The sequence below is a fragment of the Carassius gibelio genome, chromosome B8, assembly GCF_023724105.1.
Source record: "Carassius gibelio isolate Cgi1373 ecotype wild population from Czech Republic chromosome B8, carGib1.2-hapl.c, whole genome shotgun sequence".
Classification (NCBI taxonomy): domain Eukaryota; kingdom Metazoa; phylum Chordata; class Actinopteri; order Cypriniformes; family Cyprinidae; genus Carassius; species Carassius gibelio.
In genome coordinates, this window is record NC_068403.1 from 13977340 (window position 1) to 14004684 (window position 27345).

The following is a 27345-nucleotide window of genomic DNA, read 5'->3' on the forward strand; positions in this document are numbered from 1 at the left end:
TTAAAATAAAGAAAACTCTTTGAATGAGAAGGTGTACTTAAATTTTTGTCCTACTTGCACATTAACGTGAATACAAATAGAGCAAATATTTACAATATTAACTGCTTTATACAGACCAAAAGTTTGGACACACCTTCTCATTCAAAGAGTTTTCTTTATTTTCATGACTATGAAAATTGTAGAGTCACACTGAAGGCATTGAGGGCTATTTGACCAAGAAGGAGAGTGATGGGGTGCTGCGCCAGATGACCTGGCCTCAACAGTCACCGGACCTGAACCCAATCCAGATGGTTTAGGGGTGAGCTGGACCGCAGACAGAAGGCAAAAGGGCCAACAAGTGCTAAGCATCTCTCGGGGAACTCCTTCAAGACTGTTGGAAGACCATTTCAGGTGACTACCTCTTGAAGCTCATCAAGAGTGTGCAAAGCAGTAATCAAAGCAAAAGGTGGCTACTTTGAAGAACCTAGAATATGACATATTTTCAGTTGTTTCACACTTTTTTGTTATGTATATAATTCCATATAAAATCCCACATGTGTTAATCCATAGTTTTGATGCCTTCAGTGTGAATCTACAATTTTCATAGTCATGAAAATAAAGAAAACTCTTTGAATGAGAAGGTGTGTCCAAACTTTTGGTCTGTACTGTATATATATGTATAAAGCAGTTAATATTGTAATGTTGTTGCTCTATTTGAGATTTTGCTCTATTTGTATACACGTTAATGTGCAAAGTGGGATAACAATTTAAGTAGCCGTGAAATAAGGGGAATAATGTACAGTTTACCAGTCATTTTAACAAAATAAACCCCTGCATGATAATACAAGCCCCCTCGGAGTATTTTGTAAAGTTTTAAAGTGAACTGTGGCGTCTTATTTAAGAATTTTCTTAATTTTACTTCTTGTAACGAGCTATTGTATTAAACAATAATCATCGTTTAGTGGCTAGAGGGCGCCAAATCCACACAATTGCATCTCTGATATTTCCATAATTTAAAGAACTATGATCCTCCAGAGATGTGTGTGTGCTTTGAGTTTGTGTGTGTGTGTGTGGGGGGGTCACCCAGTGGGCAATGGGGGTTTTGATTCTCATTTTCTTATTCTTTTGATCTTTTTGTTAATTGTTTACGTGACCTGATTCAGCTACCATTAATTCTGATGCTGTTAGATTTAATTGGAGTGTGTGTGTGTGTGTGTGTGTGTGTGTGTGCATAATCCAGACAGTGAGGGTGAGAGATGAAAAGAGAAAAAGCCAACAAGAGATTTCAACAGCCATTAAGCAAATGAATCCTAAGAGAGAATCACATTCAGCAGCTGTCTTATTCTTAAAAAAAGATATACACAAAGAGGGAGGGAGGGAGGGATAGAAAGAAAGAGAGCGAGAGAGGGGTGGGCACAATTGGGACAGTTCCCTCCTTCCCATCAGGGGAGTGTTTGAAAGAAAGGAGTGAATGATAAGAGACGACTGAAGGAGAGAGATCAGAAAGAGTTCAAAGATGCAGAGAGATGCAGAGGGAAAGACAATAACAGAGTGAACAAAACGAAGACAAATTCAGACGGCAATATTATAAACACAGAAGACAGACCAAGAGAGGATTCTGCTGCAGCACTGACCTGAGCAGGATTATATTACACTGCACTGCACTGCACACACAAACACACACTTACGCAGAGGTGTGTGATGCTGACATCAGGTAGACACCATTTGTGTGTGTGATATTTCAGAGCAGAGTACGCAGTGTGTGTGTGTGTGTTTACTCCGAGCCAGAGTCGCAGAGTGTGTGTGTGTGTGAGTGTGTGTAAGACAGCCATGAGGAGGATGCTGGCTCTCTTCTGCTTAATTTCACTGGCGGCACCTCTAACGGACGCATGGAGACCATCGCAACCACGACTGCACTTCCAACACTCAGGTGAGGCAACTGACTTTCCATTGACTTTTCTGTAGATATGTAGGTGTTTTCAACCTCCTAACCCCCACACAAACCTGTACTATTATTAATAATATTATTATAAAATAATATAATTTTAAATAAGAAGACTTGAATCATTCTGACTTGAGTCAATTATAATTAATTTAATTAATGTTCTGTTGGTCTACATAGTTTATATTACAGCACTCAGGTGAAAAAACTGACTTTCCATCGACTTCTAATTTTTTTATTGAGCTCTTTCTATTAAACCTTTCTGCATCTATTCTTTCAACCCAGACATTCAATATTTTGCTAACATTTTACAGGTTTTACTATCCTTGTGGACGCAGAATCACACAAATATCCAGTCTTTCTTTGCTCCATGCACAAACCCTTTCTCTTCTCTTTCTCTCTTTTTTACCCAATTGTAATCAGCCGTGGTTGGAAAGAGGTGTATCATGTGTGTAGACTGACACTGGTTTTGTGTTTCTTCATGACCTAGAAAACCCTGCACAGATACATTCGTTGGTCCGTCACACCATTCTGCTATTAAGGGATGACTGAAAGTGTATGTAAGAGAAAATAGAGAGACTGTGTGTGAAATGTTTGTGTTTAGAAAGTTCTAGGAGTACACATCTTAATTAATCTGCGTACATCTGTATGAATGTGTGTGTTGTGTTTACTTGGATCTCTTAATTACCCAATTAGTCTTTCATTCACGCAGACTCGCAAAGGGTAGAGCATAAGTGTGTGTTTGTGTAAGGGAACGGCTGGTGGTTGATTATTATCCAGCTCATTTTGGCTTGATTTCCCCAGTGAGATGATAAATGACAGCTCTTGAGTAGAACACACACACACACTGTGAATTTTGTGCCACTGGATTCAAGTGAAATTAGATATCCAGTAATCTGTCCAGCAGATCTATAAAATGCATTTTCCAGGTGGTCGGTTTTGATTGGTCACTTTGCAGTTGATTGTCCTTCAGTAGCTGTGATTATAACTAACACGAGCATCAATCAATTATGCACTATAACCTCTGCCAAGTGTGTGCATTTGAGTGCTATAATTATGATGTATACTCATATTCAGCCCAGGTCATAGGTCATGGTTAGTAGGTCTGACTGATGGAGAGTTGAGAAATTCCAGAACACAGCAGTGTGTGTTCACCAGTTTATTTTAGCTGTCTGTGTGTTTGTGCATGCGCCTTGTGTTTCTCCGTCACAGACTTATAGACGCACCTGTTAACATTTCTACCACACACATATGAACATGCCAACTGGATTGAGAAGTAATAGCTGATAACTCAATTTGCACAGGAAGTGTGGACTGTTTGTTCTTGTCTGCATTGTGGGAAACATTGTGCCAAAGAAAATACACCTTAACATACTGCCATCAACCCTTTTGGTAGAAGAGTTGTGTGCTTGTGAACAGGTTTTTGAATCACATTTTTACACAATACACATTCCATTTGATAGCCATTTTAATTCAGTTTGTTTTAAGTCCAATTGATTCACAAGCTCTTGATTCAATTTTTATTCAGTTCAATTTAATGTCCAATTTGGTTACTTCTCTTTCGAGAATCTCTTTCAGCGAATGCATTGTTATGTTAGTTTTAACTCTAATTTATTTATTTTTTTTACATTGATTTCAGTTTTAATTTGAGTAATTTTAATACTTAATTATATTTTATTTATAAAGGCAACATGTTTCATCTAATATTTACATTTTATTTTTATTTAGGCTTTATTCCAAATAATGAAAATGATTTGTAACAGTTTTAGTTTTAGCAAACTACAAGTGTTTCATATACTGATTCAACAGTTCCATCAGAATTATTCATGAAAAGAAGTCGAAAGAGTTATTTGTTCATGAAGCGCCAGTTGTTTATCGTCTGTTTCTGCATGCATTGTGAAATTTGGTTGCCAGTTTTTTATTTTTACATCACACTGAATACAGACCAGAAACTCACATTCACATCCGAAAACATTTGCTGACACCTACAGGACATGAAGTGCTGTACACTATCACGCTGACACTGAAAAAGCCATAAAAATACAAGATTGATCTTTGGGGGTTCATCGATATCGGTATCCATAAAATGAAGATTGCAAATAATCTGAAAAGAACAGGATTTATACCTTTTTTAACCTATAAATAGTTGTTAGTGCACTCTTGCACTCATGTGCATGTTTATGTATAAGTTAACCAGTGTTTCTTAGCTGTGTCATATGCCACATATTTGCACTAATTGAGTAATTCCACTTCAGTCTCTCTCATGATTGAGGTAATCTAATGTTCAGATACACACTCACAGCTTGTGTGCGGTTAAATTTACAGCACTAGGTCTGTATGTGTCTAAATATACCCTCAGCTGGTCATAGAATGATGGACAGAAGGGTTTGTTACTCACACTTTGTTCATGTGTGTGTGTGTGTGTAAGACAGAAAAATGACAGTTGTAGTTGTAGTAATTGTGTAAGACCATCAGAATGTCTCACTGTTTGTCTAATTTAGTTTATGGGTAAAAAGTTCATGAGTCAAACTGATTACAGTCTGGAGCAGGTTCTAGACCACCTAGTCATGAAATCTCCTTCACTTCCTGCTGAACACACTCGAGACAGGTGGAATACCAGCCCCTAATCCATCAGTGAGTTTAGCACACACACACTAACACATACACACCCTTGTTACCACAGCAACTGCCCCCAAGACAGGGGGCAATGGTACCACTAAGAAAGAGCCAGGAATGCGTTGTGACAGATTGTGTGCATGTCCCTCGTGACAGCTGACATTTTTTAGTGTGTGTGGGTGAGTGAGAGAATATTTTAAAAGAGTGATAAAGATGCAAACCAATAGAACATCCAATGTAATATTTGCATTTTTAACGGCTGTTTTTTCTTCTTCTTTTTATGTATCTCCAGCTCACTGTAATTAACTGATTTCTTAAGATTCTCAAGGCATGTTTTTCAATCTTTTTGTCTATTCTATTCATCTCATGCGTTTTTTTATCTCTGTCTGTCTCATCAGCTTCATATTTTTGAACAGGTTTTTCTGCCCAAAGGTGAGACTGTCTGGTCCACATATGAGTTTATATGGGTTCATTGTGTTTAGGAAAAGTACAGAATACAATTTTACTCTGGTGGAGAGCTTTAAATGTATTTAAAGAAATTGTTTACCCACAAAAATAAACATTCCATCATCATTTACTCATCCTTATGTTGTATCAAACCTGTGGCTTGGCTTTATGTCTTCCATGGAGCACAAAGGAGATGTTTTGAACAATACTGGTTGTCTCTGGTGCTTTAAGGTTTTAAAAATAATGCAAAAGTGTTTCTTACAACTTTTTTGTAAGAAAGAGATGTCAAATTTAAGTCATCGTTCACTGAATTTCTTCTCCTTCAGGGGGCTTCTTAATTAATGGCTCTGGATCACCGAGCCATTGATTTTTCAGTTATTTCTACTGAATACTAACTTAAAATGAGGTGTGTTCCTCAAATAAAACCATCATACAACTTCATTGCACGAGTTGTAGACCGTTTTATGATATGGTAATTTTAGATCACACTAAAAACAGCCTCATTCATTGTAATTATATTGTAAAAACTGACCGAGATATTCTTCAGAAATTCACCCTCAGTTGCATGGCAGAAAGAAACCCTCATTCTCCGTTTTTTCCCCTTTACCATAAAAACAATAAAGCAGAATTGCATTTTCTTTATTGGCCTGTCAGAAATAAAGGATTTGTGATGGAAAACAGCAATGCTGCATATCTGCCGAATTCAGCCGCGAGGGTCTACTCATAACAGAGATGTATGAAATAATCTGTTGACTTTCTCTCTGTCTCTCCATCTCTCTCTGTCTTAGAGCTGGTGCGGAGCGGCAGGCTCATGTCTCTCTCTGTGCCTGCTGGGGATCTGAACTCTCTGTTGCCAGGTGAAGATGGTCGTCATCTTTACATCGGTATGAAAGACCATCTGCTGTCCACGAGCCTGGATGATATTACTCAAACCCCCCGCAAGGTACGTACACACCCAAACACACATCGGCTCACATATATTCCTCATATACTTTAATAAGGGAAATTCTGTCATTATGTTCTCTCGTTTTTATGTGTAACTTAAAAGGAGATGTTTAACAAAATCATACAATGAAAGTGTGGGCTGTCAGGCTCCGAACATCAAAAAATCACAAAACCATCATAAATAGCTTGTATTTTACACAAAACTATGATATTACATTAGTATGCTTGGAATATATCATATATAAATCAAATGAACTGATGTTATAATACTTTTATGGTATTTTTGGAGCTAGACAGTCCTGGTCACCATTCATTTCATTATATGGAAAAAAGCAAGTTTTGAGAAGTAAATAACAAGAATTTTAGAGAGATAGTGAAGTTCACCGAAACATGCTGTAGGATCAAACAAGAAAGCTTTTACTAGCAGATTTGTCCCAGGCTAAAAAAAATTTTCCATTCGCATTGAAATTGAAAAACACAACTTTTATTGCATGAAGGCCCCCCTGTGAGTGTATTTGTGAAAGTTTGTGTGGGTAAGGGTGTGCGTGAGCCCATCCCTGCTTGTCTGCATAACTTAGTGTGTATTCATAATGATTTGATCTGAGTAATGCCAGGGTGGCATTCAACTGTAATTCCTCACATGCTACATGATGAAATCAGCATATGCAACAACATTTAATATGACTAAGAGGAACTTTTATGCACACTTGTGCAACAGATTAGATTCACATCTCTGTGTGTGTGTGTGTGTGTGTGTGCTGTATTTCAGATATACTGGCCTGCAAGTCCAGATCGAATCCAGAACTGTATCATGGCTGGAAAAAGCCTGCAGGTAAAACATTATTTTATGAAGCGCAGCTTATTTAGAAAGATGTTCTTGCACTGTTTAATTGCAAACAAAACCAATTCAATCCTCACTGTGATAGTTTCATTTTTATGTCACAGACGGACTGTGCAAATTTCCTGCGTGTGTTAGAGCTGTATAACCAAACACATCTTTACGCCTGTGGGACTGGAGCGTTCAACCCTCGCTGTGCCTTCATCCCCACAAACCTATTCCTCAGGGTAAAGGACTACATTTCCCAGCATGCACCCCTTTCACAGAAACTCATCATGTAATATGCATGTCTCAGGTGATAGAATAGATAGATTAAACTATTTTGTGAGCAATTATATTGCTAATAAATAAATTAAAATGAAATATGATTTATTAAATTAGAAATAAATAGTGTTTTTATACATAAAAATAAAAGTATATATATATATATATATATATATATATATATATATATATATATATATATGTATAAATAAAAATATTCGTAATTATTTAAATTAAGGTGGTAAAATATCCAAACAGATGCGTATATATATATATATATATTTATATATATATATATATATATATATATATCGTCGCTGCCCGATGAAACTCACGTATGTCCAAAACGGTTACTTTTCAGGAAGTGAAAAAAACACTGTATTTCAAAAGCAGTTGAATGTAGCGTTGTCATACTTGGTACGGCATCTTTACATGTAACCATATTCTTGCCAGTGTAATGATATAATCCACATTTGACCAAAATTGAGTTTAAATGGACATACGTGCATATTTTACAGTAATGGTGGTCGATACGCGTTCTTCCGATCATTAATTAGAATGGCCAAGTCACGTTTCATATTGACAGATGAATACGCTCGGTTTATTAAATAGCCTACGTCTTAGTTTATTAAATACGCTTAGTTTATTTAATATTAATTATAAATTTATTAAATGTCTCTTGCAAACTATGAAGTGACAATGAATCAATACACTGACTAGGGGTGTGCCGGTTTCAGAATTGGTGATGACAGTTATGACGTGAGTCAAATGTGACGGTTCATAACATAACCGTCGGGGGGGGGGGGGGGGGGGGGCATAGCGTGTTTCATTTTGTTTCATATTGTCTCGCCACCACGCTAGTGGATCTGCCGTAGAGTCAATTGGTTGATCTTGGAGATAGCGGGTTAACTCCGTTTCAGCGCGCGCTCTGATCGGTAAAGGGGCAGAGATTTCAGACCTCCGTTTATTAAGGAGATCTGTCACAAAACTCATCATCCGAGCCAAAGTTTTTTTTAGCAAATTTCAAAGCCGCACCCGCCCGCCATCCGCTGATTGTTTTGCGGTCTATGCTTTGCTGATGCGAGCCGCAAAAAAAAAAAAAGCAATTGTCTGTTCTGGAAAGGATGCTGCAAAAACATTTAATGCTAGAGTATGAGGCATAGGCCTACGCTGAATTTCATTTACAATGAGATGCGCTCTAGTTCACAGTGCTTCCATGTCACGGTTATCATTGTCTGCTATATTTGCTTTTTATTTATTAAAATACATGCAATTGGTTGATGAAACATCTATTAAAATTAAGATAAAATTTGTTCAAAACGAAATTCGTTTTTAAGAAAGGTTTTCTACAAAGCAAAATTTAATGAAGTGGTAAATATCATGTCTGACGATTTACAAAACTTCATTAAGTGGTAAAAACCATGTCTCCCGATATATTGCGCATCTGATGATCCTATCTAAAAAATGAAAATAATTTTTGATAAAAAATGTTTGTAAAAAATATTTTAGTGACACGGTTTTGGCGGTTATAAAGTTCTAATGACGGTGTTCAACTCACGGTTATATACTAACCGTCACACCCCTAACACTGACATGGTAATGCTAGACAGATACTTTGTTTGCACAGTCCTACCGTAATTTTGTCACTCCTAGACGTACGTCTGGCGTCAGGGGGGAAACGTTTACCTCGATGAAGGAAAGTCATTGTCTCACCAGGCTATGTTTATTTACTTTACCTCACGGTGTTATTCGGCTATCCAGTGCTGAGCTTCGATGAAACTTTACGAGACCGGCGAGATGCTTCCACAGGGCGGGAGATACGCGGCGTGATTGACAGCTTTGACACCAAATGGATATACGTGAAAATCAGATGACATGATTTCACAACTTTTCATTGGCCATTTAGATATGTGAAGCATACTGTATACGGAAATGAACCTGGACATTCAATCCGTCAAAAAATCTCAAAATCGGCAAAATGGACATACGTGGTTTTCATAGGACAGCGACGATATATATATATATATATATATATATATATATATATATATATATATATATATATATATATATATATTTATATATATATATATATATATATATATATATATATATATATATATATATATATATATATATATATTATTTATTAAAATAATGAAAGTATAATAAGATTTTTAATTAAAAAATGTTTTATTGAAAACAATTTGATCTGTAAATAATGTAATGGGAATTTCAGGCCGAGGAACAAAGGCTGGAGTATGAAGACACTGAATCAGGGAAGGGAAAATGTCCTTATGACCCTCACCAGAGAACAGCTACTGCCATGATAGGTAAGACAGCATGTTTATAGTTTGTGTGTAGTTTATCTGTTTGTGTGAGAACATGCCAGTGTAACTCTGATCGAAATCTTCATGCATGTTTGTTCAGACGGAGAGCTGTACGCTGGTATCTCATCTGACTTTCTAAGTCATGATACCGCTTTTATTCGGAGTCTGGGGGAGCGACATGCGATTCGCACCGAACAATACGACTCTACATGGCTGCAAGGTGATATATGCATGCATGTACAACCCACAAACACCTGAGCTAGCACTAACACTTACACTCACACTTTCAAAAATACACTCACCAACTTGTTGACAGGAATTACAGATGCATTGTATTCTATCAGTTTAACACAAGAATATGCTACCATATTGTTTAAACAAAAACAGATATATGTGTTAGTTAACTGTGTTTGTGTCTCTCTCGCTCTCTTCAGGCGCTGAATTTGTACATGTCGCAGCGATGTCAGAGAGCGATAATGAGGAGGATGATAAGGTCTACGTGTTCTTTACTGAGCGCGCACAGGAAGCAGAGGGGGCTGCTGGGAAGGTCCTCTATTCTAGAGTCGCCCGCGTCTGCAAGGTATCTAATAGTGTGTTCCTACGTGCCTAACCGCACTTGTGTGACTCCTGTGCCTGTATGACCACCTCTGTGAATCTGATAGGATGTGCTCTGTGACAGGTCTCTGACTGTTCCTCTGGTGGATTTCTGTCATTTTTATATTTTTTTATACAAAGGTGTTACATACAGATCCAAACAGAAATAAAAAATAAATGTAATATTAGTCAAATGGATTAGTATTATAATTACAATAAAATGACAAATCCAAACATAAATAAAACAATGTAGTATTTTCTTGAAGTAATTAAAATACACTTAATTTTTTTGAAAAATAAAAAGTGTTCCAAACAGATGATCCAAAGCAGAAATAAAATGAAATATTATTTTAATGATATTTCCATCAGGTGGATTTTGTGTCATATCATAAAAAATAATTAATAAACTTTCAAAAAGTACTGTAGTGCTACCATGGTAAAGGGATGGTGTCATATGGTAATACCTTGGTACTTTTGTGTATGTCATTGAATATGACGATTACCCTATTAATTTAATAGGGTATTTACATCTACCTCAAAGATCATGCCCCAAAACACAGTATTAACCTAGTACATGTCTAAAAACCATGGTATTAGCATAATATATTAAAAAAATATATGGTATTAGCAGGGCACATGTCTAAAAAACTCTGGATTAGTAGGGACAAGTCCAAAAAAGCATGGTACATCTCAAAAACATGATATTATTGTGGTACATGTCCAAAAAATATAGCAACAGGGTACATGTGCAAGAAAACATGGTATTAATGTAGTGTAGTGTGTAGTATGGTACTACATTAGTGTGTTTATGTCTCTTTCTCTCTTTTTCAGAATGATATTGGTGGTCAGCGTAGTTTGGTTCATAAATGGAGCACCTTTCAGAAAGCTCGTATTGTTTGCTCCGTACCAGGACCCGACGGCATACAGACACACTTTGACAAACTCCGTGAGTAATAGACACCTTCAGATAAATGCCACACACACGCACAAAAATAAAATAAATCATTTTCACTCCTGCTTGATTACCTAATCAAAGTGTAAGCAAACCTCTCAAATTAAATAAGGCTTTGAGATAACATTGTACATCTTTAAGAATATAATTTGTACTGTTGATAATGTGTGTATGTGTGTCTTAAGCCAAAACTTCCCTGATTTAGGAACAAAGTTTATCAGTAGACACACACCACACACAGACTCAGACAGAAACCGGTTTCTTATCAATCAGTCTGTGTAAACAAAGACCTTGCATAGAATAAACAATTCTTGAATCCTCATTCTGACTGAAGTTTTACTGTAGTCTCATACTCATATATCTATAAGATATACATGTTACAGCACATACAGTACATGTTCATCTCAGTTATCAGTGGTGACTACACTGAAGATAGCACGTCCCCTAACTATTCCACCCAAATATCATATAAAACAAGCAATAATCAGAACTCAAGAATGGGTTCCATATCTGGCTGCTACTTTATCAAATCTGCAAGCGGCTCTGAAAGGAACTATTCATTGTCCAGCACCATGGCCATCTTTAAACAGCTGAGTTTATTTAATTTGTTTAGCTGTGTGCATGTCCAGTTATGTTCAGTTATTAGGGACTTGTGAAATGTGTTTATTTCTTGGCCTAACAAAGTATTAAGATCATCTGAATCTGCTTTGTACTGATTGGTTAACACTTTAATACTTACTGTAAAAATGTTCTGATGATTATATAATGCAAGCATGTTGTAATGTAAATATGCATCTCATCTTAGCTGCCCTATGGTGGTAATCTATAAGAATTCTCTTCTCTGTCTTGTTTACATTGTGCTCCATGGCCTCTAAACCACTACATCTGCCATAATCTCCCCCTGCATCACGGACCCTCATCTTGCTATGGTTATGATGGCCCAGACCACACTGCAGTCAGTGAATGTTAATCAGGAAAAGCCAGCTTATAGATTGTATAAAGAAACATGCATAAACTGACAATACGATGAGTCAGATACAATTTAAGATTTGCTGTTAAAAGAGCAGAGTTAGAATTGTAAGTTATTGTGAAATATGGAACTGATGAAGTTTAGGTCCTTAAGAAAAAATGGACTGGCGTGTGTTTTGTTATACAAGATTGAAGATGCTCCAGAATGTGTTACGGTCTAAGTAAATAAGTTTAGATAATGTCTGTGTGTGTGCCACCAGTTTCTGTGGCTGTGAATTTGAAGCTAAACTAAATTAGTGTATGCTATGTTTTGGATTTTAAATAATGTTAAGTTAATTCAGTTGGGGTGTGTGTGTGTGTGTGTGTGTGTACATGTACAGAACTGTTCCAAAGTTTGTGGTTGGTTAGATTTTTTTTATTTGAATAATGTTTTTTTTCTCTCTCTCTTTGACTCGTTGGATGGAAACGGTGGTTCATTCGCAAATGTTTTTATGTGATATTCCAATTTTGCACACAAGTTAAATTTGAATCTTTAAGTGGAAACATAGCTAGTCTTACATGGTCCTTCAGAAATCATTCTAATGTGCTTTTGATACAGAGAGGGACAATATATATTTAAATACATATTTGCTCTAAAAGTTCAATGTTATATATTTCAACATAAAAACCTTATATGAAATTATTCCTTATGGTTATATACAGACGTGCTTTCAAAAAGTGACCTAATTTTCTTAAGTTCACCCTGAATGTTTTAAAATTTGAACCATATGATGATAAATATATTTAAAAATGAGTGCACAATTGCATGTGCCATTTGTCTTGGTGGTCTGCTGAATGTTTTGAAGGCCGCCAGTATCTGTGTGTGTGGATTTTCACGTCTCCGGTGACACCCCCATCCTGTTTCCACACAATCTACTGGCTACCTCAAGATGAGGATGAGGGAGGAGAGCAGAGAGCAGGAGAGCTGGAGGTTAGGAGGGATAAGGACGGATAGGGGCAGGATAGAGACGTGTCAACAAGTGCAGGGCAGACAAAACTATCTGCCCTCAAGGAGAAAAAAAGCTTTTGTTGGATGAAATTGACACAACTATAGCGTCCCCACAAAAGTGAAAGAGAAGAAGAGCCAGAGAATAGGGGTTAGTGAAAACAATTAGAAAGAGAGGGAGGAGAGGTTGAACAGAAATGAGGGATAGTAATGGGATTGAGAGGGAAAGAGGGAGTGTGAAAGCTTAATTAAAGGGATTCTTTTGGTTTGTGTGTAAAATATGAGGGGAAAACGAAGAGTCTGTGATTATGTGTGCGGTTAGAGCCCAGAGCGGTGTGTAATAAAGGTCTCATCCATTTTAAAGTACTGATCTAGTTTATGTTCTTAGTTTTTAACAGTTTACGAGAGTCAGTAAATCTATCTCAGGTTTCAAAAGCATGTCCGCGGTAGCGTGAATGTTTAACACTGTGGTTTCTAACTGGTGGGTTGTGCCCTGTATCTTTTATTGTTGTCAAGGGCTGTGTGTTTGATCAAACTCGCTAAGAAATTTGAATGTTTTAAAAAATAATAATAATATTAATTTCCTGTGCTCACCAAAGCTGCATTTACAGTACAAGATCATTCAGAAATCAATCTAATATGCTGTTTTGGTGCTCAAGTAACATTCCTTATCAATAGTGAAACCAGTTGTGCTGTTTATTATTTTTATTAAAACGGTAACATTTTTCTTTCAGGAATCTATTATAAATAGTAAGTTCTATAAAAATATATATTTTTTTCTAACAATGTAAAATTCTTTCCTGTCACTTTTGATGAATTAAATGTGTCCTTGCTATAAACATACATTAATTTCTTTAAAAAAGCAGTCTTGCTGACCCCACTCTTGCATATTGTTTGGTCTGTGAAGTTCATGGTCATATTCATGTTACATTTTTGTTTACTTTTAATAGTTAAAAAACTATTTTTGTATTGTTTTTGGTCATCGCTTATTGTCCAATGTAAAATTTGGGTCCTGAAGCAAAACCAGTTGAGAACCACCATCTTAATGTGTGTGTGTGTGTGTGTGCGTTTGTTTGTTTGATTTGATAAGGTGTATGATCATATCTATCATGGCTGGAATGCGAGAATGCAGAAATGAACTAGCATACCCCCAAGAGCACAAGTTTATTGTTAAGATATAGGTGTTTTGTCTGGATGTGTGAGTGTTTTTGAACAGAAATTAAACCACAAAAATGCTGCATTACACGTGTTTGTTTGTAAGAGAAAGAGTGTGTGACCAGGTAAATATTCTTTTCATGAGTTTATATAGCCTTGAGAGGGAATAAGAGACCACACACACTCACTCTTTCTCATTTGCATCGACTAAAGCACGTACAAAGCATGTTTAATATTCTAAACCTGTTTTTTTTGTTTTTCTGTAGAGGATATTTTCATTCAGCGTGGAAAGGACAAAAAGAACCCCCTCATCTATGGGCTCTTCACAACTACCAGGTGAGTCTTAAAAACTGACCTGGTATCAGATTCACTACATTTCACGGTAATGACTCACATTTGAGCTAAGAGAAGATATTAAAAGGGAAGTTTACTCAACTTCAAGTCACTGCAAACTCATTTCACTTTCTTAAAAAAAAAAAAAAATCCTTTTAGATTATTCTTGAGACTGTCCTTGAATACTTTGAGACTAAAAGAGATGTTTAGCAGAATGTTGGTGCTGCTCTTTTCCATAAAAAAAAAAAACTAAACTAAATGGTGGCTATGGACTTTCAAGATCCGAAAATGACAAAAATCATCATCAAATTAGTCCAGATGACTCATGTGTTACATTCCAGGTCTCTAAAGCTGTTTTAAAGATTTGTCTGAGAAAAAGACTATAAATATAAGCTGTTCTAAGAGCTAAGAGCTTGACGGCCCCTAGTCACCCTTCACTTTAATTGTATGGAAAAGACAAACGTGCACATCATGACAGCCCAGTGTGTCTATGTGGTTAAGGGTGTGGATAAAACTGCAGTATTACTGAGTCATACTTTCCAGCTGGCCCAAGATGACATTGATGATGAGCCCATGATGTTTAAAACACATTAGAAGTTGGACCAATTTTACATCAGTGATCTCAAATAGCATATGCCTTCATCTATCTTTGTGAAAATATGTGTGTGTGTGTGTGTGTGTGTGTGTCTAAGGTTTTGGAGAGGGCTGCATAGGGTGGAGTGCACAATGAAGTATGAATATAAAAAAAGCTGTATGGAAAGAGTGACAATGTTATTGCTCTCTGCTAAGCTGTTCCACTGAATGTGTTAAATATCTCAGTTCAGATCAGGTGACATTTTACCCTCAACTAAGGAGTCTCTGCCAGCTGGCTTCACGTTTGACCTGATGTGCCACTTTCATTTATGCCACCAGAGCTTGGTTTTAATTGGATTTATGTCTGGTCAAAAGCATGTCTGTGAACTGAATAAGATCAATTCTGTTGTTTTGGTACATCGTGATTGCTAATTGATCCTGTCTACTTAAAGTATATCTTTCAATCAATTAATGTTTCTATTAATATGTGTGTTTGTTTCCTCTCCCAACAGCAATGTCTTGAATGGATCCGCTGTGTGTGTTTACCACATGCAGGACATTATTAGAGCTTTTAAAGGAAATTTCCTTCATAGGGAGGGTCAACAGTACAAGTGGACAGAATATACAGGCAGAGTTCCCTATCCTAGACCTGGAACAGTGAGTGTTCCCATACGATAAGATGATTTTATTTTTTTTATGATTATGGACTATTCAAATTATAATCTTTTCTTTGTTTATAATAAAATGAAATGACTAAAAACTCAAATCAATCAGGTGAAAATCAGTTTCTGGACCATAATACTGAGTTTTCTGTCAATCTTCAGTGTCCCAGCAGCACATATGGAGGGTTCAAATCAACAAGGGAATATCCTGATGAGGTCATCTTCTTTAGCCGCACACATCCTTTAATGCAAGAAGTGGTACGTCCTCTTGGAGGTCATCCTTTGCTCATCAGAGTGGGCGTGTCTTATAAACTGACCCGCCTCCTTGTGGACAGAGTGGAGGCGGTGGATGGACAATATGATGTGCTGTTCATTGGTACAGGTGTGTGTTTGTGATGAATACTGTAGGTTTACTGAATTTTTGACTGACCTGTCCATTCGGTTTTTAAATATTATGTGTATTGTATGTGTGTATTCAGATTCTGGCCTGGTTCTGAAAGCGATTCACCTGCCTAAAGCCAACGGACAGAATCAGGAGATCACTCTGGAACAGCTGCAGGTTTTTAAGGTAAAATTTCTCCAGATAAAATATCCCAGATATGGATGATCATTTGAGCTTGAAGCATTAACTGCTCATCTCCTGTCACTCAACAGAACAAGTCACCAATCACTGCCATGACGCTGTCTAAGAAAAAGGTACCATGTTCATCACTGGAAGCACACATACACAGACATATGCATGTGAGATACACCAACACACTTTTATAAACCTTTCCAACTTGTCGTCATGGCAATTTGAGAGGGTGGAAGATATCTAAAATGAGACTGTGAGTTTTCACACATTTGTTCCATCAAACACTCACTGAAACCTGAAGATCTGGGATGGAAAGTGCTCTGTAATTCTGAAGATGTGGTTTAGATGTTTGCGTTTCTGACCCAGTTTTTTGCTGAAAAAAAAAGTGATAACTAACATCACAGCCCATATCATTGTATCTTTGTGTGTGTGTGTGTGTGTGTGTGTGTGTGTTTTGCTTCCAGCAGTGGCTGTTTGCTGGATCAGCAGAGGGTGTGATTCAGTTGAGTCTGTTCCACTGTGATCTGTACGGCCAAGCCTGCGCTGAATGCTGTCTCGCTAGAGACCCTTACTGCACCTGGGACGGCCACTCTTGCAGCCCTTACATGCCAACTGCAAAGAGGTGACACACATCTCACACTTGTATGGGCAGCTTGTTTGATAGAATCCATTACATCATCGCTTTCCTGTACACTGAAACCGGAAAGTATTGGTATTTGGGATATCTGAAATAAATCTGATCTGAAACATTCCTCCCTGTCTGCAGAAGAAACATTCGTCAGGTTAACGATGACGGCAACCCGCTGAACCAGTGTGTCAGACAGGGAGGTAAGAGACACAGGCAACCAGACATTAACTATTGCTAAACAACCTGCTTTAGAACAGCACTGTCATTTTTGTTTTTATTTATGTTTTTATGATTTCATTCATTGCTCATTAAATCTGGGTTAAAACTGAATGGTTGAATAAACGTTCACCACATGGGCCTTTAGAAAAACACTTACAATTAATGTAAAGTAATTAAATCATGCAAAAAATAGAAATGCAGTGCTTGAGGTGTGAAATGCTGCGTGTATGTGCACAATACATTCAATTAAAACTCAAAATAATAATAATAATAATAAGAAATGTATATATAATATAGAAATAATTATTTTTATTTGTAATTTATAATTAATAATAATTGTAATAATAAAAATAATGTGAAATTCATTAAAAATAAACAAAATACATAATAATAATAATAATAATAATAATAATGAAATAATATTATGTGAGAAAGGCCATGCACTAACTAGTAGTAGTAATAATTATTATGATTATAACTGATGTTGTTGTTGTTGTTATTAATAAATTATTAATTTAAAATTTTAAGCCCCAATTCTTTCATTTAATTTATGTATTCATTTGACTTTACTTATTCTATTCATTGTTATTCAGCTGGTCTTCAGGTGGACGCAGAGGAGAAGACACAAGTTGTTGCCTTGGGTAATAGCACCTACCTGGAGTGTCTACCCAAATCTCACCATGCCACGGTCACCTGGTTTAAAGACGTAGGCGAGAACAGTTTGGAGCAACATAAGGTACATGCATGAACTAAAAACATGACCAAATATTGAGCTATATTTCTAAATTGATCTCTAAATGTGAACCTTCTGTCTTCCAGGTCACATCTGGGGAGCAGCTGGTTGTCATTGAAAGGGGAATCCTCATTCCCCGGGCTGAGCTCAATCATGGTGGCATTTATCATTGTCAGCTTGAAGAGCATGGATTTCGCTGGACAGCTGTTACTGTTCGTTTAATTGTGTGGAGCCCCGCTCTGCACCCCACCCTTGCCTCCACCCAGCCATGGTACCAAGATGTGATGGCATTGATCAACCACGGCAAACTGGAGCGACACTGCAAAGAACTCAGTCAGCATCACAACAACAAGGAATCAGGGAACCACAAGCATAACAAACAGGACAGAAAGAAAGCAGATCGGCACAGGCAAAGAGGAGGGGGCGAGAAGGAGAAAGGAAGGGGGCGGAAGAACCGCAGCCGAATGCAGAGTTCAGCACAGAGGCTGCCGAGGAGTGCATAGACCGAATCACAGGTGTTTACAAAGCTGCTCAAAACAAAAGAATACAACAAAACATGCAATATACACAATACATGTACACAGTATCATAATAACAGTAATTTGCTTTGTTTCAAAACCTAATGAGCTGCCTGCATGCAAGTTTAAAAAAAATACATGCAAGATGGAGGATGAAAATAGAAAATTTTACTTACATTTCATTCAATTCTTTCAAAGAAGTGTATCACTATAGAGTGATCAAAAGTTTGGATGCAATACGATTTTGCATTAAACTGATCAAAAGTAACAGTAAAGACATTGTTACAAAAGATGTCAATTTTAAACAAATGCAAAAAGTTGTAGCACTGTGTCCAAAAAGTATAAATCAGCACAGCTGTTTTCATAATTGATACTAATAATAAATGTTCCTTGAGCACCAAATCAGTAAATTAAAAATTATTTCTGAAGGATCAAGTGTTGCTAAAGATTGGAGTAATGGCCAGCTTTGCCATCACATTTCTAAAAATATATTAAAATAGAAAACAGTTATTTTACTTTACTATATTCTTGATCAAAAAATGCAGCCATGGTGACCATGAGACTTAACTACACTTTAATGAGTTCAGTGATGAGTAGAATGCTTCCTGTGTAGGCAATGAGGCAGCTCACCAAGATTTGGAACAAAGCTAGTATCTGAATCATATGAAGGATTGTTATCAAGCAAATTAAGAATGATCTGGTATAGGTGTGGTCAAGAAGAAGTGTTTACTTTAGTATTAAAAACCAATTGATTATTTGAGGACTGTGTTAAACATATTTGACCATTTTTTAAGGCAAGGGAGTGTCCCCAAATTATCCTCTGTTGAAGAAAAGACAAATCTTCCAAAGTTATAGGGAGCATCTTAAAATGTTCTTTGTTTAAAAAGACTTCAGTGTTGATGGCACTTTTTCATCTGTACTGAAACGTATTGCCTTATTTATCTTTCATGGTATTTATTTTCTTGTGTTTTTGTGCTTTGTGTTTATTGTCTTGAATTTTAAGTGTAAAAATTGTACATGGTATTATTTTCTTCTTAATATTTAAATAGGGTGTAATTCTGTCTCTGACGTCACTCAATAAGGTTTTAAGACATTTATTTAAATGAATTGACAAAAGCAAAAGTCCCAAAATGCAGCAGATCCTGTAGGATGATGAACGATGTGTTTCTCTGGGGATCGATGGAGGCACAAAGGGTGCGTTATTTTACTGGACTGAAACGGCAGCTACTTTCTTCTGCACATGGACGATGCATGACTGCCAAGAAGTTTGGCACCCGCCCTGAAAGGCCTCCATTCAGAAAGATGGAAAACCAAAAAATAAATTAAGAAAAAGTGATTTAAAGGCTTTAAAGTACAGTACAAACAGAGAGAGAAGAGGAGCAAATTAAAATGCGGTCAGACCCAAACCACATGACGGAGACAGAAGCAGTGATCTGTGTATATGTTGGAGCAGCTCGGTTCGCCAAGAGACTTGAATGTTGATAACATTTAGAAAATAAACAAAGAAAATGTAGAATAGATGTTCCATGTTTTACATGTGAAGAGGTAAATCCTGCCCTCAATTATTTAAACCTTGTGAAACATGTGACTTTGTCTTACCTTTAACTGTAAATCTGGTTTTCATTAATGGACTCTGAACCTTGAATAAAGTGTTTTGGAAGACTCTCATGAAATTGAGAGAAAAGAACAGAATTCAGCATTGCACTACTTAATGTATTCCACTTTTTTTATAATAATAACATTCACATACAATATAATGCTTTATACAGTACCAGAAAAATGACTGAATTAGTACTTTGGTCTGTATAATAAAAACAGAAAAACACCCTCACATGCACAAACATGTGCTGGAATTTTCTCTGGCCACTGCTTGCTGTGTGACAAGCATTTGAATTCCATGAGCGCATTAGTGTATATTGCATTCTGCTTATAAATGACAGGACACTGGGAAATTGACTGGGCGGGTTGCCTTGGATACAGCTGCCCCTTAAAACACAGAACTGAATACCAAATAGAGTCAGAGAGCCTATATGTGCGTAAATGAGATCGGTGATGCAAATAAGGAAGTGAGGGGGAGAGACTGGAGGAGAAACAGAAAATAAATGAGAAAAATTGATCTATTTTATGTCAAGGAAGATATTTTGATGTATACATTCTTAATTCACTGTTTTGATCTTGTTTAGAACAATTATTCAGCATATATTATACCACAGTTAAAAAAAAAGGTTATCAAAGTATAATAATTTTCTCCACCTCTGAAACTAATTTCCTTTTCAGCTGATGTCACCTTAAATTGTCATGTAGGTATGTTTTAGTCTTCTGTCTTTCTAAATGCCAATAGTTAATGCTGTAAATTAATGTAAACGTCAAGGTCTTTGCAAATAACAGGATATTTAAAGTGGATATGCTACATCAAGATAACAGTAAAGTGAACTTGACCTTCAGACTTCACAACCGTAAAAAAAAAAAAAAAAGCCTCCTCAAAAGCAAATTCTGAAATCTGCTAGAAAGTAGTCCTTCAAAACTGCTTTATTCCAGTATGGAACGAACACTTTTTACAGTCCAATCAATTCCTGATGAATAATAATGAAGTCCTGCCCTACAGTTTTCACGTTGACTACATTTTTTCACTTAGAAATAGATCAAATTACCAATTTAAACTGACTTGTGAATGTTGTTTCATGTTGACTAAAGTCCCCTAAAGAGGTCGAGAGAGAGAGAGTAAGTAAGGGTCAAGACTGACTCACAGCATTACTCTGGCTTTACTTCAGAGGGCTTTATTACAGGAGGAGGTTTTTTGGATAATGACAGGATCTTAGAGGTTTTGGTCTTGGTCAGGGTTTTGTGACAGGGTCAAAGCTGACCTAAGCTTTGCTGATGTGGTTGACAATTCCTTTAATTCCAGACTATAAAATGAGAGCAGGATAAAAATACACACAGCCCACTGCACAGGACGTGGGAGAGAGCCTCGCCAGCAGCTATTGAATCAATCCACGGCGTCTACCGCCCCTTGTGGTGAAATCTGTGTACTGTGTCTGTCTGGACAGGCTGTCTAGACATCTCTCTTTGGGCATATAAATAAATAATTAACCCTAGGTTTATTATTGATTTATTCTATAACTCAAGCCTTTGATAAACTACATCAAGGTATGAATATATAAAACCACACAATTACGTTTACATGCAATTTTACGAACGTCTTTTATGTCATGATATTTATCTCTAAATGTTATGCGGAACTATAAACCCAACGTTTTGTTTCAGTACGACAAATATTTAGTGCGGACTCAGTTGGCAACCTTCATCCTGGGCGAAGAGCTGCAGGTAAATATTTAACATCACAAACCCTCCACTGCATTAAATACATCTGACAAAACTCTACAAAACTACAAAACTACAAAACAACCCAAACTCAAGATTAATAGACATAAGGCTGCAGGTTTTCGCTGAAATTCAGAGGCCTGCATTACAGCTAAAGCTTATCTTACAGCTAACGTCAGGGGATCACTGATCCGTTTATTATCATATATTTATGTTTTGGTTGATCTGCGTCGGTTCGTCAGGTTGTGATGCTGAATGTTTGTGAGATTAACGTTGTTTGTGCGTCAGGATTTTTAATTAAGACTCGCAAATCATTGTTGATGGTGATTTCTGCGTCATATGATTTCAGTTTATCTGTCATTAAAGAGACACTTCATCACTAGATAAGATATATTTAGGTCTCATAGCTTGTCAGTAAACTTAATAAACGTAATAAATTAATGAGTAAACTGACAGCTGTCAAAACAGACTCAGGAAACTGATCGAGGCATTAAATATGATAAGTGAAACTTAAGATCGTTTGTGAAAAATAAGGTTTTGTGATTAATTGCACAACCATAATAAATAAAGAATAAATTAATAACTTATGTAAAACATTTTTCATTCTTTAATTGTTAACTGAAATTAAATATTATATTGAAAAAAGACATACAACGAAATTACTAAAACTTCAAATATTATTACCAATTATTGTCTTAATGATACTAACACAATTCTGTCTTAAATGAATTGGATATGCAATGTTGCCTTATATTATTTTCCCCATTGTGTAGTTCTACATGAAAGATTTCATGATGCCATATTTTATTTTTTCATCCTTTCATTGGAATAAATAGATTTATTATAATAATAAGATTTTTATTATATGCCATTTTTCCTATATAATTAAAATTGCACACTCTTTGTTTGTATGGTGAATTTACCATAAATGAGCATGCTAACTCAGGCATTAAATATAAATTAAGAATGATCTGGTATACATTATCATTCTTTGTGCTAATTTGAATAAGAATTTATGTCTTACATCACATTTAACTTTAGCTTTACATCACTAATGATGATGATGATTTGTTATAGCGGGTGGAGGGATGAGCCATTCTTCTGTGACCAGTCAGGATTCGCAAGAAGCAAGCAATGGTGTGGACACCTCTGACTCTTCCAATGCATCCAGTTTGTCAGGACCTCATGGATTCGCCACCCAGGGGTTAATGTTTAGGGATGGGGCTGATTTAGAGCCTCATGAGGGGTCGCCTGCCCTCTCAGAGACTCTCAAACACACACTTCACCACATGGACTCATGTAGAGACAAACACACACTCCAGCCACACACAGATCACTCAGAGTCACTGGTTCAACACATCCAATGTGCACATATTCCAACTGAAGACTGCTCACACAAGGGCACGCACTCTACTAAGACTGAGCTATTACACGGCCGCTCTAAAAAAGAACTGGAAGAATGGAGGGGTGAGGAGGATGAGAGAAAGACAAGTGATGGAGAGGTGAACAGTGTCAACAAGGGAGAGCTCAAGCCAAAAAAGGAGACTCTTATTTCTGTACAGGTAAGGGGTTAGATCAGAGATGTACACTGTTACTCATTCAATTTAATACTAGAGTATAATGTAATAAAAACGTAATATTTTTAATAGGGTTGCAAAGGGATGGAACATTTCTGGAAACTATACAGAACTTTTGAAAAATGTTCCATGATTTATTTGGAAAGTTTCCAGATAATTAGCAGAAATTTTCCACCCCTTTGCAACCCTAATTATTATTTTTTAACTAACTAACATAAGAAGTATGATACAATAAATAACTAACATCATAACAACAAAATAATGAATAATAATTAAATATGTCCTACAAATTATTACATTTAAAAAGCTAAATCTAATCCATGCTCTGGTACTCCTTTTAATGAATTTATAATAATTACATATATACAACAATTAATTAAAGTATTACATATAATATTATAAATGCTAACATAATAAAAAAAGAATTCTACAGATTACATAATAATAGTAGTAACAGTAATTTTCATAAATTACATTAAAGGACTTTTGTAGCAATATTTCCAATAAATTAATACTTTTAGTTCAGTTAATTAATGAATTAATAGTGAAATAATTTAACTTTATGTCCAACTTGTGTAAGTCAAATATCTGTTGCTTTTTAATATATGTATATATATATATATATATATATACTGATCTGCACAAATTACAGCCAGTTGGTACGCTCTCAACCGAACACCCTCCCACTCGCTCAGAACATGATGAATGGGCCAATCCGGATTCTTCAGATGAAGTCCAGCCAGATGCTTCCATTTCTCCTGATGAAGCCCCTCCCCTTGTTCCGGCCCCTCCTCCCGACCAGGCCACACCCCCTCTGCTGCCAGACCTGGACGATTCTCCGTGCCCGGCTCACGTGATGGCAGAGGTGCGAGTGCGGTCAGTACCAGAGCGAGATCGAGTCGTGCGTGGCATGCAGGACAGTAAGAGCCTTGATGAGATCAGTGGGGCGTGTGGGGGCGGAGCACGAGGAGGCGGGGCTAGAGGTGGACAGATGGAAGGACGCAGGGCTACCATATCCAGCGCCCTCGAATTGGAGGGAACCGTCAGCCATGATGGAGATCTCACGCACTTCATCACCAAAAATCTTGAACAGAAGATAAAACTGAGCTCGCGGCTGAGCCTGGACACAGATTGTGAGTATCTAAGGGTGTCAAATATTTTTTATCATTTATGTTATGTAGCAGTAATATTTGATCTGTGTGTGGCTACTTCAGCGGACTGTTCTGGGCCTGTGGTATGTGGTCGTGGCTCTTTGCGTCGGCCGGCTGATATTCCGCCCATTGACCCGTCAGTGCTGGTAGACCTGCACAAACACACACAGGATGTGGCTCAGAGTGTAGAACTGATGCTGCGAAGCCTCAATGGAACTATACAGAATGTGAGTATTACCCTGGATCAGATACAGCCAACCAAAAAATATTTGGACGCTTAATCCTCATTTAAAAATACCAAAACCAGTGCAGCCTGCAAATAAATAGTGCTGTTCCTCAATATTTTTAGCTATTTTTGAACTACTTTTTAGACACATGGTCTCAAGGTCATTTTTATTGACTATATAAAGGAAATCCCCCTCAACTTCACACTTCACCTTATTCCACTGATGTTGTTCTGGTGCTCTTTCGTGGCCAATTTGCATACTGTTTCACAGACCTTTACTACAGAATAGCCATTTCTGAAACATCTATTGTCCCCTTGCCATCTGTCTGACCTCAATCCTTTGAACAGTAGTATATATAATTTAATTTAAAATAAATTATCTTTATTTTGTTCTAGAAAGATCAAATCACATTGTAGGTTCAATGTGTGCAAAAATACAAAACATTTTTAAGGGTTTTAAAACTTGATAGGTTTTTTGGCTTCACTTTTTATGAATGCAACTCTCATTTGAACTCACTTATGTATTTATGCACATATTGCTTTGAATTTGAATTAAAATCTTGTGTCTCTCCAGATGACTGCTTTAAGTGTGGGCTATATCCAGACCTACAGAGATTCTGTGGACAGTTTGGGAGAGTCAGTGGACATGAGTATAAAGGTGAGAGTGACTTTTATTTATCAATTCGGGTGAGTTTAAATGTTCTTTTGTGTTTTGATAGTGTGTGTGTGTGTGTGTTTCCAGGGAATGTACACACTCATGGCACGCTGTGAGGAGCTAGATCGGTCCATGCAACCTATACATGCTCTAGCTGCTCAGATCAGAGACATCAAACGAACCCTTGATGCCCTAGAAACCGTCTGCAAGTAACTGTGGCAGCAAACCACACCCCCTGTCTGAATGGGGACTCCACCCCTTGAGAAAAACAGAGGCTCCACCTTCGGCAGTCAGGCTGCTACACACCGTGCAATGGAACCATTTTGCTGATTATAATGTTTACTAGCAATGCTCTGCAAGTGTCGTCCCCTTATAGACAGCTTGTTTCTCACCCTTCCGCTTTGGAGACCACATCTTTAACCACCTCCTTTTAACCTGGCTCCTCCCCTTTAGAATGTTTGCACGGCAAAATAGACTCCTCCCTCTGATTCATGCCGTCCAACATCCACAGGAAGCACTCTTTGTTGGTGGCTTTTGGGAAACTGATTGGTGTTACCATTTCCCCTGTTTATGAAGTCAGTGTGTGTGTATGGAACTATCGGTGGGTACCGTATATTGACAGATTGCGTGTTAAATGCACATCTGTAATGGCCTCAAATTTAAGACATAGAGTAGAAGTTTAACACCAATATTTGTCAGTATGGAAGCCATGCTCTGTGTATACTTGTTCCTCCCGGACGTCTGTGTTTCTGCAGGATGGATGCTATGCATCCCAGATCAGTTAGTTCACCTGAAACTAAATTCCAATATCATTTACTCACCTTCATATTGTTTGAAACCTGTATGACCTTCTTACATGGAGTGCCAAAGGAGAATTTGTGAAGACTATGCTCACCACAAATCATGAGTAACAACTTACTTTTGAATCTGTTTCTCACACAAAGATATCATATGACTTCGGAAGAGTTGTGCACACATCACATGAACTACTGTTATGATACACCTACATGTTTTTGAAGCTTGAAAGCTTCAGTCTACATTAAGAGTCTCCTTTCATTAATTGCATGGAAAAGATTGGCCAGTACATGATATAGAAATATCTTCTTTTGAATTCTTCAGAGGAAAGAAAGTCATACAGGTTCGAAATGACATGACGGTGAGTAAATAATGGCAGAAGTGTCATTTTTTGGATGAACGATTCTTAACACAAGCACTGGAAATAACCACCTACAAGTATTGGACTCTTGATAACCGTATTGAGAGTAATGACAAATGTCCTGTCCTTTGTTTAACTGTGTTGTTGTCTGCAAGTGATTATCACAGGGAAAACCCCACAAATCAGAGAAATGTGAGGAGAGATTGGAGGTGGGTGTAAAAAAATAAAATGAAATACAGGATGGATGAAAGTTTCTTTTTGCAAATGATCTGAATATATCTGTTACTGTTTGAACCGTCTTTCTCTTAATCACTGTCTTGCTAACTGATTTGTCCAACAATCTGCCATCAGTGTATATTTTACATTATTATATAAACCAAAATAAATTTGCTAGAATGAGACTTGATTTTTGTGAGTCTTCTGACTAATGTGAAAAATGTTCATTGCTTTTTGACATACAGTTGTTTTCTTTTGAGAGTCTTCTGTCTGCTTGTTTTGCTGAGCTCAGTAATAGCTGCACCCTGATCTGCACTATTAATCTGTGAAATTATCAGGGATAGAGCATCTTGTTTGTGTGTACTGTGTGAGTGAGAGAGAGAGAGAGTTTGTGTCCTCAAATGGCCCTGGATTAATTTACACTGTGGGATAAAAGGTTTTGCTCTGTCACCACTTATAATCTCTGATGAATTCACAGATACGTAAACTGATGCACACATTTATTTGTTCAATTTGGATATTGTAGTTGTTATCCTCCTTAAATTAACAAATCAGAAGATTTGCCTAGTCATTTATATCTGTCACTGAATGTTTGGAAAGGCTTTACATTTTCACTATGGCGGATGGCTTTGTTTGGGACAGGCAGGTCAGATAAAGCACGCATTTGGCTGACTTATTTTTCTTTTTTTATCTTAAATGTTAAAGATAAATTGGAGACTAAATATTTGATTATATTTTAGTTTAGACAGATATAGGCCTGTTACACCCTGGTCCAGCTGCTTTCAGG

At 36.9% G+C, this 27345-nt stretch overlaps 2 protein-coding genes across 3 annotated transcripts; both read left to right on the plus strand.

The window, feature by feature from the left end:
* The first annotated feature begins 1398 nt into the window (after positions 1 to 1398).
* Positions 1399 to 19948, plus strand: sema3h (sema domain, immunoglobulin domain (Ig), short basic domain, secreted, (semaphorin) 3H). Of its 2 annotated transcripts, none has more exons than XM_052562617.1 (17): positions 1399 to 1909; positions 5773 to 5927; positions 6699 to 6761; positions 6875 to 6994; positions 9271 to 9364; positions 9462 to 9581; positions 9796 to 9941; positions 10787 to 10901; positions 14283 to 14352; positions 15435 to 15579; positions 15747 to 15966; positions 16064 to 16152; positions 16239 to 16280; positions 16623 to 16780; positions 16925 to 16986; positions 17599 to 17741; positions 17825 to 19948. In XM_052562617.1, exons 1-17 carry the CDS (start codon positions 1810 to 1812, stop codon positions 18239 to 18241), a joined length of 2259 nt encoding a protein of 752 aa, XP_052418577.1. In that variant the 5' UTR covers positions 1399 to 1809; the 3' UTR covers positions 18242 to 19948. The 2 variants fall into 2 exon arrangements, with proteins under 2 accessions (XP_052418577.1, XP_052418578.1); XM_052562618.1 differs by having other exon boundaries at positions 16626 to 16780.
* Positions 19949 to 21491: 1543 nt separating this feature from the next.
* On the plus strand, positions 21492 to 26743 carry borcs6 (BLOC-1 related complex subunit 6). Its single transcript, XM_052564268.1, has 6 exons — positions 21492 to 21580; positions 22655 to 23139; positions 23807 to 24287; positions 24369 to 24532; positions 25106 to 25189; positions 25274 to 26743. Exons 2-6 carry the CDS (start codon positions 22666 to 22668, stop codon positions 25397 to 25399), a joined length of 1329 nt encoding a protein of 442 aa, XP_052420228.1. The 5' UTR covers positions 21492 to 21580; positions 22655 to 22665; the 3' UTR covers positions 25400 to 26743.
* Positions 26744 to 27345: the final 602 nt, after the last annotated feature.